The sequence below is a fragment of the Aphelocoma coerulescens genome, chromosome 13 (genome assembly GCF_041296385.1).
Source record: "Aphelocoma coerulescens isolate FSJ_1873_10779 chromosome 13, UR_Acoe_1.0, whole genome shotgun sequence".
NCBI classification, from domain to species: Eukaryota; Metazoa; Chordata; class Aves; order Passeriformes; family Corvidae; genus Aphelocoma; species Aphelocoma coerulescens.
Genome location: NC_091027.1, coordinates 17,926,291 through 17,944,087, shown reverse-complemented (window position 1 = coordinate 17,944,087; position 17,797 = coordinate 17,926,291). Strand labels below are relative to the sequence as shown.

General features: G+C 58.5%; 3 protein-coding genes across 7 annotated transcripts; 1 reads left to right on the top strand and 2 right to left on the bottom strand.

Moving 5' to 3' along the window:
• The first annotated feature begins 1,389 nt into the window (after positions 1-1,389).
• Positions 1,390-9,926, top strand: PAIP2 (poly(A) binding protein interacting protein 2). Of its 2 annotated transcripts, none has more exons than XM_069028773.1 (4): positions 1,390-1,497; positions 5,051-5,216; positions 7,440-7,619; positions 8,810-9,926. In XM_069028773.1, the coding sequence occupies exons 2-4, from the start codon at positions 5,079-5,081 to the stop codon at positions 8,873-8,875; spliced, it is 384 nt and encodes a 127-aa protein (XP_068884874.1). In that variant the 5' UTR covers positions 1,390-1,497; positions 5,051-5,078; the 3' UTR covers positions 8,876-9,926. The 2 variants fall into 2 exon arrangements, with proteins under 2 accessions (XP_068884874.1, XP_068884873.1); XM_069028772.1 differs by having other exon boundaries at positions 1,425-1,497; positions 5,057-5,216.
• Positions 9,927-11,655: 1,729 nt separating this feature from the next.
• Positions 11,656-16,124, bottom strand: SLC23A1 (solute carrier family 23 member 1). 4 transcript variants are annotated; one of them, XM_069028993.1, is made up of 15 exons: positions 15,915-16,124; positions 15,384-15,455; positions 15,092-15,196; positions 14,845-15,002; positions 14,682-14,770; positions 14,537-14,604; positions 14,271-14,452; positions 14,052-14,172; positions 13,792-13,948; positions 13,469-13,616; positions 13,244-13,349; positions 13,038-13,167; positions 12,700-12,843; positions 12,462-12,557; positions 11,656-12,343 (listed from the first exon to the last, which is right to left on the bottom strand). In XM_069028993.1, the coding sequence occupies exons 1-15, from the start codon at positions 16,122-16,124 to the stop codon at positions 12,096-12,098; spliced, it is 2,034 nt and encodes a 677-aa protein (XP_068885094.1). In that variant the 3' UTR covers positions 11,656-12,095. The 4 variants fall into 4 exon arrangements, with proteins under 4 accessions (XP_068885094.1, XP_068885095.1, XP_068885096.1 ...); XM_069028994.1 differs by having other exon boundaries at positions 15,092-15,193; positions 15,915-15,993; XM_069028995.1 differs by lacking the exon at positions 15,384-15,455 and having other exon boundaries at positions 15,915-15,986.
• Positions 16,125-16,368: 244 nt separating this feature from the next.
• On the bottom strand, positions 16,369-17,513 carry MZB1 (marginal zone B and B1 cell specific protein). The gene is made up of 4 exons (XM_069028997.1): positions 17,259-17,513; positions 16,865-16,971; positions 16,622-16,726; positions 16,369-16,543 (listed from the first exon to the last, which is right to left on the bottom strand). Exons 1-4 carry the CDS (start codon positions 17,448-17,450, stop codon positions 16,369-16,371), a joined length of 579 nt encoding a protein of 192 aa, XP_068885098.1. The 5' UTR covers positions 17,451-17,513.
• Positions 17,514-17,797: the final 284 nt, after the last annotated feature.

The following is a 17,797-nucleotide window of genomic DNA, read 5'->3' as shown; positions in this document are numbered from 1 at the left end:
GAATAACTGTGTGCACTGTGTAGGGGTGAGGGAAATGCCAGAGCACAAGGCTGAGTGTGAAATGTTGGGCTCTGCACTTGGGGTACCAGTTTCACCTGGGAGGAGTAACCTGGAGGCTGTTGTCCCTTTGCTGTGGGAAGTGAGTAGAAAGAGAAGCCTTTGTTAGAGATGAGAAAACCCTGCTGCATTTGTACAGTTGGAAATGGTTGTGGAAATAAGAGTAGTCAGAACATAATGGTTTTTTAAGGGTGATGCTTGCACGGGTATTTTGCAGTGTGCTGGACTGTGGGGAAACTTGCATCCTGGGAACACATTGGTAACAGTGACTAATAAAATCAGTATAAACACATGCCCTAAGGGACAGTCGCCCCCCAGAAAATTCTGTGGGAGTAATTATCCCTTACTAAATTTTAGGATGCAGAGAAACGTTAATGCAATTGTTATACTTGGATCTCCCTTCGTTGCTTCCCCGACCTCCTCTGTGAGCACTTCGAGGGCAGAGGATCCTTCCCAGCCCCGAGCTGGGGCTGTGCTCACTGCTCTGCAGCTGGCCCAAGGAGGGCTTGTGGCTCCAGATCCTGCTCCTGGCATGGAGCAAAGGGCTTTAACTCCGTCCGTGTCCGGTTTCTGTGCCTCTGTGAGGCTGTGAATGGGAGCGGGGCTGGGCACAATGAGGGCACAGCGCAGCTCGGCTGTGGGCAGGAGAGGCGTTCCCACCTTCCCCTGAGGAGAAGGGGAGGTGGAGCAAAAGGGAATAAAAATGGCCCTTTGAACCCATTTTGTAAATGGGGCTGAAGCCTCGGCACGCACCCAGAAAAGAGTATCTATTATGTCCCATTTCCTGATAGCCTTAAAAACGCACGAACCTCGTGCAGAAACACCAGTTTGTGAACAGGAATGTTGTTCGCCCAGTGTTTCATTAGCCTCTCCCTCAGCGAGGCGAGGGATCTGCGCCTCCCGGGTCAGCCGCTGTCCCGAGGGAGGCTGGGGGAGCCTCGGGGTGCCCGGGAGCGAGGAGTGTTCGCAGCCCCGTCCCAGAGCCCCGGGGGCGTTCAGCGCTCCCTCTGTGGCCACCGCGGGTGTTCGGCCCCCGCCCCCTCCCCGCCGGTGCCACAAGATGGCGGCCGCCCCGCCGGACTGCGCTTCCCGGCGTGCCCCGCGCCGCCGCGCGAAATGGCCGCCAGGTGCCGCGCGAGACTACAGCTCCCGGCATACCGCGCGCCGGGAGGCGGGAAAAGACTACGCGTCCCAGCGTGCAGCGCGCCGCCCCCCCGCCGGTGCCGCGGCCTGGCGCGCGCCTGCCACCGCCGCTTCCGGGGGAGAGGGGGCGGGGCCGGCCGGGGCCGGCGTTGGCGGAAGTGACGTCAGGTCCGGCGGTGTGTGGCGGAGCGGGGCGGGCCGGGCCGAGCGCGGAGCGGGCGGAGCGGAGCGGGGCCGGTGGGTCCGGTGGGGTCCGGGCGGGTCACGGCGGAGCGGCGGCTCCTCTGCGCACCGCAGGTGAGCGGCGGGGGGCGGCCCCGGGCACGGACCGCCGCGGGGGGCTCGAGGGCGCCGCCCCCTCCCTCGAGGCGGTGCCGGGCCGCGGCCTCCACCCCCCGCGGCGGGGCCGCCCCTCGGTATTGTCTGCGGCGCCATCCGGGGCCTGCGGGGGCGGCTGGTGCCGAACAAAGCGGGGGCGGGGGGAGGCGGCCCCGCAGCGTTACCGCCCGCGCGGGGCCGAGCGCGGGGCCGGGGGAGCGAGCGGCGCGGCCCGGCCCGGGGTTACCGACAGCACGGGCCCGGGGTTACCGACAGCACGGGCCCGGGGTTACCGGCAGCACCGGCCCGGGGTTACTGGTAGCACCGGCCCGGGGTTACCGACAACACCGGCCCGGGGTTACCGCAGCACCGGCCCGGGGTTACCGGCAGCACCGGCCCGCGGCGCCCGGGCTCCGCTGTTACCGAAACATGGTCCCGGCAGCGGGGTCCGGCCGGGGCCCGTCCCTGCCGCGGCGCTGCTCGCACAGCCCCCGCCTTAGCCCCGCGCCAAGGAGGCGGCTGCGTTCCGTAACCTCCAGCGCAGCCCTTGGAAGCGTTTATATCAGATAGCGCTGGCGTCCCGCATCAATTTGATTAAGAAATCTGTTTATTAGGCGAGTATAATTATTAGACGGGTGTAATCAGCTCCGTTGATAAGAGCCGTGTGCTAATCTCGATAGATAAGGGGGAGCTGGGCTGGTGCTGCCGACTCGCAGGAGGAATCACCGGGTGATAAACAAGTCACTGACTCCTGCAAGAGCTGCTCTAAAATACCTTCCCTTAATCTTCAGCTCCCACTAAAACCATCGTGTATGGTTTTGGGTGCTTAAAGCAAATATCGTGATTTTTTAACTTAATTGTTCTCCTCACTTTTTTTTCTGTCGCGGGTAAGGAGCTGGGGTTGATGCATGGAATTAGGCCTGACCTCACCTCCGGAGAAGGCAGTGGATAATCTTCTTTCGTGACTAGGTTTTAAATGCAGACTCTTCAGTCACAAAGCTCTGAATTTTAATGATGGTCGGTCAAGGGCTCTCCATGGCTGTAACTGCAGCAAAATTCAGGGAAATGAGTGAATTAATGGGCCTTAGTTATGTTCTGGAGTAACAAGCTTCACACTCCATACAGAAAACAACTCGGTTAACTGAAAGCATGTTCCTACAGGATTTTTAATTTCTGACTTCATTCCTAAGATAAAAATCCTTTTTTTTTTTTTTAAGTGCCTTTCCTTATGCACTTGCAGTGTGCTTGCTCCATCACTCCCTCTCCACACCACAATCCCAGAGGAACTTGTGTCAGGCCCTCACAGTGTGTCACCGTGGCAAAATTCTCCCTGTTTTCTGTTCCTTAGCACTGCCAATGTTATATTTCCTCTTCTAGTGTGAGGAGCTTTGAGCTCCTCTGCTTCCCACCTACTCCCAGATGGAAAAGGGGTTATTTTTATTCCCAGCAGCAGTGTAGCCTGGCACTGGGGCTTGTTTCCTGCAGCAGCCTGCTTAGATTGGGACATTTTGCAAGACTGAAGTGGCATTTGGCTCTCCCCCTCAGAATTCCCTGACTGAAAAGGTTGTATCCACTAGTGGTGAAACGAGACTGATCTCATCCCCACATGTGAGCATGGAAACCTGGTCTGTGTCTTGAAGTGGAGAAATGGGAAGGTTTATTTGTTCTATTGGAAGCTGCAGAAAATTAAACCAGGAGTGCTGCGAGTGAGGGACTGGCCTGGGGCTTCCTCACCATTTCTGGGGCTTCCCCACCATTCCTGCAGGATCAGTGAGTGTTGGCATGTTTCCCTGTGGGAAAAGCATGAACGGACTGAGGGCTTCATCAGATAAACTTCAGATATTCAGGCTGATCCTGGGTCCTTCTGGAAGATCATCCCCATCATCCTTGGGCAGTGCTGGACAAAGCTGGTTTGGTCCAAGCTGGAGTTCTCTTCCCTCCCTCCTAAAGCTGGAGTTTCTGTCCGGTAGGAATGCTTCAGAAACGGGAAAGCCAGTCCATGATTCAACAAATTAACCTTCCAAGCTTTTACACAAACAAGTAGGGTTGGTTTGTTGGGTTTGGGTTGGTTTTTTAAATTGTTTTTACCTTTCTGAACTTGTCTGGTACGGTCACCTTGGTGCTGAAGCTGCCCGAGTTCCTCACTCCTGAGGCAGTTACCTTCAGGAAAATAGTAATAGCAAGACTAGCTCCGCAAAAGAGAAGGTGAAAATACATGCCAGTAAAAAGGAGGGGGGAAAAAAAGAAATCAGGCTTTTTAGGTTTTATTTCCTGTACTCCATCCCATGTGTTGGCTTGGGAGCAGCTGAAGTGGCTTAAAGCAGTTTCAAGCTTGAATTGGGGTGTTGAAGGCAGCATCCTTTCCTGTTTTATGTAAATGCTGCCAGTAATCCTTAGCAAGTTTGTTTTGTAAGAACATCAAAAGGAACCTGTTTTCCCATGGTGGAACACACGGGATCTGCTCCCATTCGTGGCACTTCCCAGGGAGCTGCAGTGACTTCTGTGCTGGGGTTTGCCTTTGATTTAAAAACCTGGAACAGAGCAAGCCCGGCAGGTTCCGTCTTCGTTGTGCTTTCTTAATTGGTCACTTGGATGTGGCAGGCTTTTAGCTGGTATTATCAAGAGTTTAGAACCAAAACTTGCATTAATTCCCTAGATAACCGGCCCAACTGGTTGTGCAAAGAGAAGATGTGAGGTGCTGGGTGATAAGCCCTTGTACTCTAATAACAACACGGCTGTATTTTGATACCGTCTTCTCTGAAGAAGTCGCTCTTTGATATGCAGACAACAAGCTAAAGTGTTGTTTTGATAATAAAAATATTTTCACTCGCTGCTGCAACTTTCACTGTGAATTTTAACATGAGAAGAACATTCAAATTTGACTTGAGTCTTGGATTTTTTGGTCAGGTTTTTTTTAGGTCATTTTTTGGAAGATGTTGCCTCACTTTGCATACTGTTTAAAGAAAATTGATACTACCAGTGTTAGTATCCAACAAATACTCAGCTTTTCCAGTGTTGATCTGTGTACTCGAGCATGGTACAGGAAGGGCAGCAGTGTTGTCTCACCTCAGAACACACAGATTTCCAGGTGGCCCTGTGCAGGGTCAGTTCCTTGTGGTTTCTGCTCCCTGCAAGGTTTCCCAGCGGGAAAGGGCTGTGAAACCTGGCTCGTGCCATGACACACAACACTTAAAAATGCTTTGGAAAACAAATTCTCCTTTTGAATGTTGCCTTAAAATTTTCCTACTGGCAAGTATGTGTGCTTCCTGTTTTTTCCTGTCACTTTTCATTGGCCGTGGTGCTTGGCTTTGGTGAGGTTCAGTTTGGGAAATTAATTTGTCCCTGGAATCCACACACAGTGGGAACGGTGCTTCTGATACTGTTCCTTGTTGTGATCTCAGAGCTCTGCTGCAGTCGGGGCAAGGCTGCCTTGGGCCTCCAAATGCAGGTGCAGCCTCCCTGCCCTTGGGCTGGGCTTGTGCAGAGGCAGGGAATGAGGAATCTGCGCGTCTGTAATTGCCGCCCTCCTCAGTTGCAGGTTTGGGATCGGAGTGGCAGCCATGAAGGACCCGAGTCGCAGCAGTACCAGCCCCAGCATCATCAGCGAGGATGTGATCATCAACGGGCACTCCCACGAGGATGACAACCCCTTTGCTGAGTACATGTGGATGGAGAACGAAGAGGAGTTTAACAGGCAGGCAAGTCATCCTCTGCTTTCAGTGTCCCGTCTGTGCTTTGTCACTTCCCAGCTGAAGGGACAGAGCTGGGGTCCGACACTGACAATCCTTTGGAGAAGGAGTTTTAGATGGGCTCTCTGGAGGGATCCTGGGGAACAGACGGGTCTCCCTTTCTCTGGCAGTAAATGTTCACCTTCTGTAGTCCTGGTGGAAAATACAGGAAGTGCAGCACGTTCTAATGCATCCATTAATTCCCTACTTCTGCAGGTGGGAGGGGAGAAAAGGGAGTTGACAGATGTGCGTGGCACTTGGGAAGGGCTGGCCCGGGAGCTGTTCGTGTGCGGACATGCCGAGTGTCCTAGTGCTGAGCTGGGGAATTCCAGGTGCACACCTGCCTTGGGAACAGCACTGCTGCTCCACAGGGTGACAGAGCTGCCGGGTAACAGGCCCACTCATTTTAGTACTTGAGTCTTACAGCTCCCTTCTCCATCGGGTGGGAAGGAAGCCTTACCTTCCTCTGCCGCCTTGCATCTGTCACCCTTTTCTCTCCGGCTCCTGCGGAGGCTGGGAACAGCCCACCTCTTTCCACACTCCTTTCCCATTCCCAGCTTGCTCTGTGCACTCCACAGCTGCTGCCTGTGCTCCAGCAGCTGTGGCTGTGCCAGGGGCTGAGCCGCCAGCATCGGATCCACAGGGTGCCAGCAGCACTGAGCTCATTCCGAGTCAGGTTTGCTCACAGAACCTCAGTTCTCTCGTGCATTGTTTCCTGTTTGGTGACTCTTTCCCCCTGGGAGCTGTACCACAGTTAGCATACAGGGGGTGTAGTTCTCTGGGAAGGAGCTGAGAGTTGTGCCATGATTTTTCAGGCACAGATGCCATTGTCAGAGCAGAGGAAAGGTGGGAGTGTGAGGGGAGAAGGGTCGTGCTCAAACACCTGAGGCAGCCTGGTCGCCTGCTGCTGCAGACACAGCCCTCTGGGAGCTTGAGCAAGTCAAACTGGAGCTGTAAAATACAAATGGGCAGTCCTAATTTCCAGCTATTTGGGGAATTAAATGTTATTTAGTACTCCCGGAGCTGCCATGGAGGCATCTGTAGGGGCACAGGCCTGTAGCCAAGCCCCTGGAGCCAGGCAAGCCCTGTGTAACAGGAGCCTGTGGCTGTGTGCCCCCGGCAGGAGGGAGGCAGTGCCTCCTGGAGGTGCCATCCAGGCTGGAGTGCTGCTCTGGGATAGCTCTGAGTCAGCGTTGGTGCTTGTGGAGTGCCTGGGCGGTGGCTCAGAGCACATGGGGATGAGTCCTTGTTCCCCAGAGCACCAGGTGAGCTGGTGGGTGTGTTTTGCCCCAAGGGCAAGGACCAGGTTGCACAGCAGTCCTGATATGTGGTGTTAATGTTTTTGATTTGGTGTTTGTGGTAACTGAGTTTCCACTCCAGGATTGGGGCGGTGTTTGATTTCAGAGCAAAGGATAGATGGGAAAACTTGTTCAAGCTTCCACTGAGTGAACTTCTAAATCTGTCCTGAATCATTTTTCCATTCCCTTGTGTCTGGGCAAGTCATTCACACCAGCTTCTGTTTCCCTGCTTTCCACTCTTAAACACTCTGATGCAGGACATGGAAAATTTGTAGGATGAACTCCCTCCAAAGCTTGTTTACTGAACAACCAAGGAAAACTGCTTTAATCTCTGCACTGCGTGTCAGTTCTGCATGGGTTGGTTTGTCCTGCTCCCAGGACAGCAGGGCTGCATTCCTGACAGCTGCTGGGACCCCGTGGGGTTCCCGAGGAGAGCTGCAGTGGGGGAGCACACAGCAGCAGCCAAGGAGAGGCTGCTTGTTCCGGGTGACAGGCCGTGGTTATTCTTTCCCCAGGAGTCCCGTAGGACGCTTTCCTGGGGAGTGTTTCCTGGCTGTGTGTGTTGGCACAGCTCCCTTCCTCATGCTTGCAGGAAGCTCAGTCCAGACTAGTTGGTACAGCTGCAATTTTTGCTTGGGACCAACATTTTCCTTCTCCTTTAGGTCATAACAAGCTACAAACAAAACAGCTGGGGCTGGCGGGGTTCTCCTGCCATTCCCTTTCAGCTGCAGCCCCAATCCCTGGGACAAAGCACTGATGTCCTTCCTGCTGCGTGGACATGGTGCTGGGCTGGGGTGCTGTGGGATAGCTGGGAAGGTCAGCACACACCTGGGAGTGAAAACCCCACGAGCTCACAATAGATTTGTTGCTGAAGCAGTTTCTTTTCATTGCACAGATCGAAGAGGAGTTGTGGGAAGAAGAATTTATTGAGCGCTGTTTCCAGGAGATGCTGGAAGAAGAGGAGGAGCATGAATGGTTTATTCCAGCCCGTGATCTCCCACAAACAATGGATCAAATCCAGGACCAGTTCAATGACCTTGTTATCAGTGACAGCTCATCGCTGGAGGATCTGGTGGTAAGTTCAGCTTCTCATCCTATTTCTAAAGCTTGAGTCTTTGTCCAAGGCTGTTGCTGCTAATGGTGAGAGAAAATCCTTTCCAGTAGGAAGGAGCCTGTTAAACTGCCTGCCTGTGCAGGGTGGGTGGGAAGGGATGTGTCCTCGTGGGATGTGACCTGTTTGGTGGGTTTCTTCAAACCCACATGGAGCCTTTCCCAGTGGATGTGCAGTGCATGGCACATGTTCAAGAGTGGGTGGGATGTTAGGAAAGAAGGGCACTGAGTGGAGCTGGGGCTGTGAAGGGGTCACTGGGCATCTGCTGGTTGGGCTGGTCTGAGCCCTGTCCCAAGGTCTGTCTGGGATTGGGAAAACCACAGCAGATCCCTGTAGCAATTCTAGGGAAGGGGAAAGCAGCCAAACTGTGATTATTTCCCTCTTTTTGCCATCTGACTTCTGTCCAGAGCTCAGCTCAAAGGAAAGGGCAGAGTGTGCTTATTTTCCCTCACAGAATCCAAAGTTCCTCGTACAGAGCACAGACCCCACACCATCCTATCACACAACTGCTCTGGGATTCACAGGCAGACCCTGACTTTTCCAAGCTGAAGCAGCTGCAGGCAGCAGTTTCAGACTCGATGACGATCAGAAAAGCCTAATCCTCCATTTCTTGGTGATAAAAGAGCTCCTTTTGAAGGTGCTGGTGCCCATGTCTAACTGCAGGACACTGAGCAGCAGCAGTTTGCCAAGGGGGAGGACAGGGGAGTCACAGACAGAATGTAAAAAATCAGTACAGTGCTCATACTCATGAAATTCCCAGAAGTGGCTGAAGTTCCTGGAACAAGTCACCTCTTGCTTAAATAAGCAAAGTTTAAAAACCTCATGGCACGTTTTAACAGCTCAACTTGAGAAAAGGCCATTTCAGCATGGGGGGAAGCTGCCGTGTTTGCTGCATGCCTGTGGTTTGCTGCTTATTCCCCGAGCCCTCATCCAACTGAAACTTCAGGTGGAGCTAAGGAAGGTTGGGTAATTCAGGGAGTAGCACAGAGGAATGGGCTTTTCTAGGGATTATAGACTGCTGATAAATTTAAGCAGCCTATTGTATACCTGATTGTTACTCTAAATCCATAAAACTTTGCCTCTAATTGTCTTCAGCTTGTAAATGGAAGCTGAAAATAATGATTCACCTCAATTTCTGTTCTTCCCTTCCTCAGGTCAAGAGTAATCTGAATCCAAACGCAAAGGAGTTTGTTCCTGGGGTGAAGTACTTAAACATTTGAGTAGACTGGGCCCTCTTTTGGTGGATGTAGCACAATTTCCACACTGTGAAGCCAGTATTAGAAGATTTAATTGTAAAAGCTCTCTCTTCTTGTCACTGTGTTACACTTATGCATTGCCAAAGTTTTGTTAGTCTTGCATGCTCAATAAAAGTGCTGAGACTGTTATTAAGTAAATCTGTCAAAAGTTTAATGGAAACATAATTGGGCCCTGGCTCTGTGTGAAGGAGGCAGTGAGGTAAGAAGCACCAGTCAAGTTGAGACAAAGTACCACGTTAATAAAACCTTCTGCAGACTCTGCTTTTTAAACAGGACTTGGAATTTGCGGTGAATGGTCTGTTTTTAACTAAAGATGTGTTAACTGGTGCTAGCTTGCACCTGATAATGCCTTAACTTCCAAGTGAAAGTGAGGAGATCTGATTGTTATGCAAATTTGCTAACTTTCCTTTGAGGTATCAATGTTGTTACTAATGTTAATTTCCCCCCTTACAAAACATCACGATCCTGGGAAGCGGCGTGAGCTTAACCCGAATCATACAGACCTGTACAGAGTCGTAGATCTCAGCTACTGAGCTAACATCCAGGCGATTGGGAGGAAGCAGTTCCCGGTCCTTTGCAGTGTGTGATCATGTTAGAACCCTTCCCCTTCCCGTGCTGTTTGAGGAGATGTGAGATCCATCGCAGTTTCTTCCAGGAACGGGCGCCGTACATAGCACTGCCTATGTAACTCTTAGCATCCGACTTTCCATAGCTGGACTTAACCAGGCAACCCCCAGCATTAGTGATTTGAGTGGTGCTTTTCCCTTGCTTTGTTTAATCATCACTACACAATAGTCTACAGCACAACGACTTTTTGGTTTCTTTTGGTTTTTGGTTGTTCTTTTTTTTTTTTTTCTTTTAATAAAGCTAGAACAGTTTTGGCTTCTTAAACTTCATATTTGGGTAGGTTAAGCTGCCATACGTGTTCAGTGTGAATAGTGTTTAAGTTGAAAATATTGTAAAAAAATTATATTTTTTCAAAAATATTTAAAAAAATAAATAATAGTAGAACTGATGTGGTGGCTGTCTCATAACTGGGCATCTCGCACGGGAACTCGCTTGGCAGCGTGTGGAGGACAGGGCTGGACTGTGGGTGCCAGCCTGGAAGGCTGTGGAACCCGATGGCCCAGGATCCTGGCTGTGGCTGGACTCTTCATGGAGCCAGAGACTGCTTTGGGTCGGAAGAGACTTCAGCGATCCAATTCTATGGCCAGGGACACCTTCCACTGTCTCAGGCTGCTCCAAGCCCTGTCCCGCCTGGCCTCAGACACTTCCAGGGACGGGAATTTATTCCTCTCCTCCCACTCCATGCTCTCCCTTCCTTCTCCCTGTGGCTGTTCCCAGCTTGGCCCTGCTGGCAGCCCTGGGAGCAGCTGCTGGCACTACAAAGCTGCTGCCACAGCCTCTCCTTCTGCGTGGAATATCCTGAGTTGGACCCACCAGCATCGAGCCCGACCCCTGGCCCTGCTCAGGACAGCCGGGCCTCGCTGTTGAAGTCTGGTTAAAGCGAAGGGGAGCAGCTGGAGCTGCGGCTCTGCAGGACGGGCGGGGTGAGGCGGGGCCTTCCCGCAGCAGCAGAACCACCTGGGGGAGCACCAACCCCTTCTGCTGTTGCTCTGCAGAATGGTCATACCCGGGGCTGGGCGCTGGCCTTCCCAGACCTGCCAGCGCTAGTCCGGGATTTCCACTGGCCTGGGGAGAGTTAGGCTCGAGCGCCTAAAGAAAGGTCAGCAAATAACACACAGCTGATTTTTATCTGCACTGCGAGTTCCAACAGCGAGTCCTGCGTGAGCTTTGGCCTGGCCACCGTCACATCGGGGTGGTGGCAACTGAGTGCAGCAGCCAGGAGCCAGCGTGTGGAGCAGCCAGCCTGGCCATGGGCTGCTCTCCTGGCGTTGGGTTTATCCCTCTCCTGCATCCCGTAGCACTGGGATGTTCACTGGGGAGGAGCCGCCGCTGTCCGTGGCAGCCCCTGCCCCTCTGGCTTTGGGGTGTGACTGCAGCAGAGGTGGTGGCAGCCGGTGCTGAGCAGCACCTGCACAGCACCCAGGCGTCCTCTCACTCCTGCTCCAGCCCCAGCAGCTGGGCTGGGAGGACAAGGAAATGGGAGGGGATGCAGCTGGCCGGAGAGCTGTCACACGCTGTAACACCGTGCTCGCCACCAGCACCAGGACAGCAGCAGAAGAGGGGCCTCAGAGCCTGGCTGGTGCTCGTGGGAGGTGGGAGTGGTTCTATTTGCATCCCTCGGGGCTTATTTTAGGTTGGGATTTTTTTTTTCCCTTCATCTTCACAGATTTTCTCACTTCTCTCCCTGCTCAAGCTGGGGAGTGAGTGTGTGGCAGTGCCACCATGGGCTGTCACGGGGCTGTGCAGTGTTGCCTCAGCTCAACTTTGGTGCTGAATCCAGGCCCAGGACTGGCTTGACCCCGCTGCGTTGGGGGTCTGCCCCCTCTGTGCCTGCATCTGGGACCACCCCAGCGGCATGAGGTGCTGTCACCAGCACGGCCGGGACAGAGCCAGCGCTCCAGAGCTCCCTGAGCAGGAAGGGTTTGCCAAGGGCTTGTGCTGAGCTGCCTCTCCCACAGCACTGGGTCCAGGCAGAGCCCACCTGGAAGAAATCCAGCATGTCTCCGTGCCTGGCAGCCCAGGAGGGAGTACGGTCAAAGGTGCTGATGCCTTTGTGGCGCTCAAAGGGCGAGGGAACGGTGCAGGAGGCACCAGAGATGCTGGCGGGGCACGTGCGCTTGAATATGTTATCATTTTTAATGTGTAGTCTTAAATTAGGCACCCTACGCTGGTCTGGACGCTGCCCCACGCAGAGCCCGTGCCAGCCGCTGGGCCACCCTCCCGGAGCCGAGGGCAGGTGAAAATCCGTGGCCCTGGCTGGGAGCTGGTGGCCCCGGGGCTCCGATGTGACTGACGGGCTTCAGCTAGCGCTGGACAAATCTCAGCCAGCCAAAGCTTCAGGTGGAGCATGGCACGGGGTGGCGGTCCCCAGGCTGTACCCCGGAGCTCGGGATGTCCCCCAAGAGAAACGTTGTGTTTTTCTAGCCCTGCGCTCGAGCCGAGCACCAGAAGCCTTGGCTTTGGCCTTGGCCGGTGCTACCGAACCCCGACAGGCCCCGGGAGCTCGGCTCGGCTCCTCCGGCGCTGGGGCGGGACCCTCCCGGGACCCTCCCCTCGCTCAGACCTTGGTGCACACCGAGCCCCCGTCTGCGCCGTGCGGCCCCTCCGCGGCCGCCGTGCCCCTGCCGCTCGCCCGGGCCCTGAACCCGGTGAACACCGGGCAGATGGGCACCTTCCTGAGCCAGCGGCTCCTCCGCACCGCGCCCATCCCCAAGGGAAAGTCGTAGCTCCTCAGGCTGGCGCTGCTCGTGCTGTCCGAGTGCGCTCCTGCCTTCCACTGCACGAGCCCTCGCTCCTCCTGCGTCCCTGCGGGGATGTCCAGTGTCACCCCCCCGACCCCGCCATCCCCTCTGCCGGCTCTAAATCAGCAGGAATCTGCCCCAGCCCCGCGGCTTCCCCTCCCCGGCCCCTGCGCTGCAGCTACCCGGGATGGTGTTGTCCAGGACGAAGGCGATGGTCCCCCCGACGAACATCTCCGTGGTCAGCAGCACCGTCAGGATCTGGTCCAGCTCGGGGACACCTGCGACAGCGTGGGACGGAGCCGGGGGTGCTGTGAGGAGCGGGATTTCCCAGCTGCTGCCCCGGGGCGGACGAGCGCCGGGAGATCTGCCCTCCTCTCTCCCCAGACTCCCAAAATCGCGGCTTTTCGCGGCGGGCGGTACCTGTGTTAATGGCCCCGGGGTGGGAATCCAGGTAGTTCGGCAGCGTCAGCCCGAAAAACATGGCAAAGCCCAGCACGAAGAGGTTTCGGGAGGAGTTCATGTCGACGAACTGCAGGTTGGAGAGGCCGACGGCCGTGATCATTCCTGCCGGCAGAGACGCGGCGATGCAGGCGGAGGTGCCCGCGCTGGCCGGGCATCGGGGGCTGCCCCAGCCGCGGTGAGGGTGCGAGGAGGCAGCCCCGGCTCCCCCAAACCCGCTCTGCATCCCTTGGGCTCATCAGCCCCTAAGGCTGCGGGGACGTGGCCCCAGCGCTCCGGGTCTGGGGGGGAGCAGTTACCGAATAAGGTGCAGAACATCCCGCCGAGGACGGGGTCGGGCAGGGAGGCGAAGAGCGCCGTGAACTTGCCGACGGTGCCCAGCACGAGCATGATGCCGGCGCCGTACTGGATCACCCTCCTGCTCCCCACCTGCACGGAGACACCGGCAGCAGGTGACGGTGCCTGCGCCCCCCGGCCGAGCCGCGACCCTCCCCGGCCCCGGTACCTTGGTGATGCCCAGGACGCCGATGTTGGGGCTGGAGGACGTGGAGCCGTTGCCGGTTCCCAACAGCCCCGCGATGATGCAGGAGATGCCCTCGGTGAAAATGCCCCTGGGGAGCAACACGGTCGGGCTGGTCCCAATCCCGCGCTCCTGCAGCATCCCTGGCCGGTCTCCAGGGATGCCGCGGTGCGAGTGGGGAACCGTGGAGGGGGGAACAGCTGGCTGTACCTGTTAATGGCGTGCACAGGGGGCGGGGGCGCTCCTGCCAGCCGGGCACAGGAGTAATAGTCCCCGATGGACTCGATGATGCCCGCCAGTGTGGCACTGAACATGCCCAGCACGGCTGCTGAGGTCACCGTGGGCAACCCCCACTGGCCTGCTCGGGGGGCAGAGCAGATCAGGACTGGGGACACCCCAGGACCCCCCACCCGGTGCTCACCGGTGCCACTTTGGGCCCTCCCGGCTGCTCCCCTGCCCCGCCGATGCTGCACCGTCAGCAAGGCAAAGGGGTATCGGGGGCCCAGAGCGCCGCGGGGGTGCCAGGCACTCACAGGGGTAGGGGACGCGGAACCAGGGTGCCACGGACAGGATCTCGCCCCGGGCGTCCGTCCTGGCCTTGTACCCGTACTCCCCGGGCTGGCTGGGGAAGACTCCGGTGCGGGTCAGCACGTAGCAGATGAGCCACACCACCATGATGGCCAGGATGATCTGCGGGGCACATACCAGGGTGTTCCCGCATCGCTCCCGAGCCCACGTGCGGATAAAGGGGGGAACTCGGGGCCGCCCCAGCATGCTCTCAGCCAGTCCCTACCGGGAACATCTTGAAGATCTGGATGCGGAGCAGGACAAAGCCGTGGCCCCGCCGGTAGCCGGGCAGGCAGATGGCGACCTGCCGCAGGTACTGGGCAAACAGGACAATCAGGAAGATGGTTCTGGGAGGAGAGAGAGATGGGATCCCTCGCGCCTCGTGCAACATGGGCTCCATGTTGGACCAGCCTGCCCCCCTGTGCCCCGTGTCCCCATGCCATACAGCACAGAGATGCCCCAGTGGGAGCCAGCCCGGTCTCCAGCCGCCTGGAAGACGGAGAGTCCGATGAGGGACACGGTGGGGGTGACGGTCAGCGGCCCGATGTAGCTGAGCAGTGCCCCGGGGAGCCCCAGCAGCCCGATGACCACTTCCACCAGGCTGGACACTATGATGGCCCCCTGGATCTGCAGGGCATGGAGAGGTGCAGGAGAGGGCGTCAGCAGCCTGCCGGGGAGTCTGGGTGCCCCGGGGGTGGTGGCAGGATGTACCTCTCGCATGCGGGGCTGCCAGATGTGGGACGTGTTGAGGGGCAGTGACCAGTTGCCGTAGATCTGCTCTGGGGATGAAGGGGGGGTGAGGTGGTCCCGGGGGGCGCCGGGAGGCTAGACACCCCCTGCACCCCCCTGCCCTCACCTTCAGATGGGCATCGCCACTTCTCCAGGGCCAGGATGGACTTGGCGGGGACAAGGAAGGCCAGCGCGCTCGCCTGGAAGAGGGGCAGCCTGGGGGGACGAGAGGGATGCCTGCGCCCGGGCCCGGGGCTGGGCAGGGGGTCCCGCCGGGGCCGCGGCCCTACCTGATGCCCACGGTGGTCTGGATGAGGGTGGTGATGCCCACGCAGGTGAAGATGGTGCCGATGAGGTAGCTGACGGTGAGCTGGTCCTTGCCCACGCACAGGCTCTCGGCCAGCAGGAAGGGGACGGCGATGGTGCCGCTGAAGCAGGTCAGGTAGTGCTGGGGGGTGAGGGGGGCTCAGCCGGGCTGGGGGGTGCCCCACACCGCGGGGAGCGGGGACTTGGGGTCTGGCGCTTCCCAGGCTGTACCTGGAAGCCGAGCAGGATGCAGAGGTACCAGGGGGGCACGTCCTCGATCCTGTAGAGCATGTCCACCTCCGGCCGGGGGGCCCTGGTGCCCGCCCCGTGGTCCTGCTGTGTGGGGGCACAGCTCAGCCTGTCTCACGGGGGCTGCGTGCAAGGACGGGTACCCCACCCTGCCTCCTGGCAGCCCCTGTGCCCTCAGGGCTGGCAGGGGTCCCGGCTGGCCGGTCTCCATCCGCGGGTGCGTTACAGATGGATTTGGGGTGCGGCGCTGCCCGCGGGGTGCCCCGGTACTCACCCTGCCCGCCGCAGGCAGCTCCTTCCCAGGGGTCTGCGGGGAGCCCGCGGGGGCCAGAGCCACGTTCCCATTCTGGCAGTGAGGACGAGGTGGGAGCTGGGTCAGTGTGGACCCAGGGGTCCCACGGGAAAGGGGCTGGGCTCTGCCCTGGGCGACGCGGGTGACACCGGGCCACGGCTCAGCATGTGTGTCCGGTCAGTCCCACCCGGTGCCAGCTCTGACCCCAAGAGGGGTCTGGGCTCCCAAACCCACTGGTCCCTATGTGGTAGTTTGTTCCTGGAAAGTGTGGAGGGGGATCCCCACTGCAGGTGCTGGGAACGGTGGCACAGCCAGTCCCAGCCGCAGCATTCCAGCGTGCTCCCTTTGTCCCGGGAGTCACCCCAGCCCCCAGACTACCAGCATCTGGGCATCCTGACTCTGAGCTGGCCATCGCTGGGGCCAGTGTCCCTGCTCACCGCCTCCCTCCCCACCGCCCTGGGATGACACCGAGGAAGGGATGGGGATGGGGACAGGGACGGCGCCTGCATTCACCTGGGGCTGAGCCAGGTCTCCTGAGCGGGTCCCCATGCTCCGGCGACGCGTCCCCGGCGGCGATGTCCCTGCCCGGGGGGGTTTTATGGCCGTGGGAAGGACTTTAGTCACCGGCCGGGCGGTGGCGGAGGCCGGGGCGGCGGGCGGGAGGGCGGCCATTGGCTGGGGGTTGTGAAACCAGGGAGCGCAGCCCCGGCGCGGATCAGCCATTAACTCCTTTAATTGGGGCTGCAGCCGCCCGGAGCAGCTCCGTGGTGAAACATTAGAGCCCGTGGGTTACAGAGTAATTCCCGGTTCTCCCGGACGCGCTGCCGGCACGGGCGTCGAGCGACGGCGGCGACATCGGCGACAGGCGACAGCGGGAAGGTGCCCACCTCCCGGCACGTGTCGGCTCCCGCTGGGGACGAAGTCGGCTCCGAAGGTCACCGGGGCATTAAGCATTAACCGCGCCGGGCTACAGCTCGTTCTGCAGCGCCTTGGGGGGGTCCGGGCGGTCCTTGCGGCCCGCACAGGGTCCCTTGTCCCCGTGGCACAGCAGCTGCCGCAGCACGGCCGGGCCCCGCCGGTGCGCCTCGTAGATCTGCGCCTCGCCCCGCTCGCCCACGTAGCCGTGGCACAGCTTGGAGAGCCTGCGAGGAGCCGCGGTGGTCACCTGGCGGCGAGGGGACAGTGCCCGGACCTCCTGCACCGCCAGACCCCCCACTCACCTGCTCGGCCATGGGCCCCCAGACACCATCACGCTCAGGGGCTGCTGCCTGGGCAGCCCTGGCCCCGACAGCCGCTTCTCCCCGTCCAGCTCCAGCACCCCGTAACTGCGGGGAGGGGGGGGGGTTGGAGGGAAAATCGTCGCTGGGCACAGCCCCGGGGGCATTCTGACCCCTGGGGCACTGCCATCCTTGGGGACATTCTGACCCCTGGGGACACCCCCATCTCAGGGACACGCCGCTCACCTCTCCCAGTCCTGTGAGCAGCTCCTCTCCAGCACCTCTATGTAGTCCGACTCCCTCAGCGCCTTCTTGCCCACCTTCCCCTCTGCCTTGCTCAACTGCTCCTCAATCTGGGGTGAAAAAAGGCGGAATCCGGGCAGTGAGGGTGGCAGCCTGTCCACGACCCTGCTCCCGAGCGGGGCTGGGGTCTGCACAGCCTTCCGTGCGGCCCTAGCAGCAGAAGCACATCTGCATGGGTTAGAGGGTCCATGAGGACCCCCAAAAGGCTTTTTAAGTTGCCAATAAGGAATATCCATCAGTGGGGTGCCCCAAGGGAGCCGGCAGCATCTCCCCAGGCTGAAACATCCCCGCAAGGGTTCTCACTCCGCTTTTGGGGCGCCGTGTCCTCGGTCCCCACCTGGAAGGCGATGGCGTGGCAGGCGTCGCAGCGCAGGGATTCGGGCATGTGGGGCGAGAGCCGCTCCTCGGGGCTGAGCTGGGGTGCAGGGACCGAATGGGACGGGGTGGCGGGGGGTTCCCCACACATGTGCTGGGCCCCTGTCCCCCCCAGCAGGCTCAGCACCAGCCACGCTGCCAGCGCTGGCCGCATCCTGCCGCGCTTAGAAAGTGCGGGGCGCAGGCGCGGGGCGGCTATAAACCCCCCGGGGCGGGCTATAAACCCCTCGGGGCGGGCTATAAACCCCCCGGGGCGGGCGAGCGAGCGGCGCTGAGGCGCGGCCAGCACACACCTGCATCCGGTTGGGGCGGCCCGTCCGTCCCGGGTGTCACGGCAGGAAGGGGGGGTGTGGGGTGTCCCCGACCGAGTGCCCCCCTCTCCGGGAGGCTTTTGCTGTAACTCAGTCTTGTAATGCCTGATCCCTTCTCCTCAGCCTAAATCCTTCCTGGGATGGTGTGGATCTACGGAGGCTGGGGATCCGGGCTGGGATCTGAGGTTCG

What these genes read in the sequence shown, in the direction of transcription:
- PAIP2 (XM_069028773.1), top strand. Translation starts at nt 5,079, where the DNA reads ATGAAGGACCCGAGTCGCAGCAGTACCAGCCCCAGCATCATCAGCGAG. An exon ending in AAGAGGAGTTTAACAGGCAG is followed by an intron (nt 5,217 to 7,439) that starts GCAAGTCATCCT and finishes TTCATTGCACAG; the next exon opens with ATCGAAGAGGAGTTGTGGGA. An exon ending in CATCGCTGGAGGATCTGGTG is followed by an intron (nt 7,620 to 8,809) that starts GTAAGTTCAGCT and finishes TCCCTTCCTCAG; the next exon opens with GTCAAGAGTAATCTGAATCC.
- SLC23A1 (XM_069028993.1), bottom strand. Translation starts at nt 16,124, where the DNA reads ATGGCTGATCCGCGCCGGGGCTGCGCTCCCTGGTTTCACAACCCCCAG. An exon ending in GAGACCTGGCTCAGCCCCAG is followed by an intron (nt 15,456 to 15,914) that starts GTGAATGCAGGC and finishes CCTCACTGCCAG; the next exon opens with AATGGGAACGTGGCTCTGGC. An exon ending in CAGACCACCGTGGGCATCAG is followed by an intron (nt 14,771 to 14,844) that starts GTAGGGCCGCGG and finishes TCGTCCCCCCAG; the next exon opens with GCTGCCCCTCTTCCAGGCGA.
- MZB1 (XM_069028997.1), bottom strand. Translation starts at nt 17,450, where the DNA reads ATGCGGCCAGCGCTGGCAGCGTGGCTGGTGCTGAGCCTGCTGGGGGGG. An exon ending in GCCACGCCATCGCCTTCCAG is followed by an intron (nt 16,972 to 17,258) that starts GTGGGGACCGAG and finishes TTTTCACCCCAG; the next exon opens with ATTGAGGAGCAGTTGAGCAA. An exon ending in GGGGGCCCATGGCCGAGCAG is followed by an intron (nt 16,544 to 16,621) that starts GTGAGTGGGGGG and finishes GGCTCCTCGCAG; the next exon opens with GCTCTCCAAGCTGTGCCACG.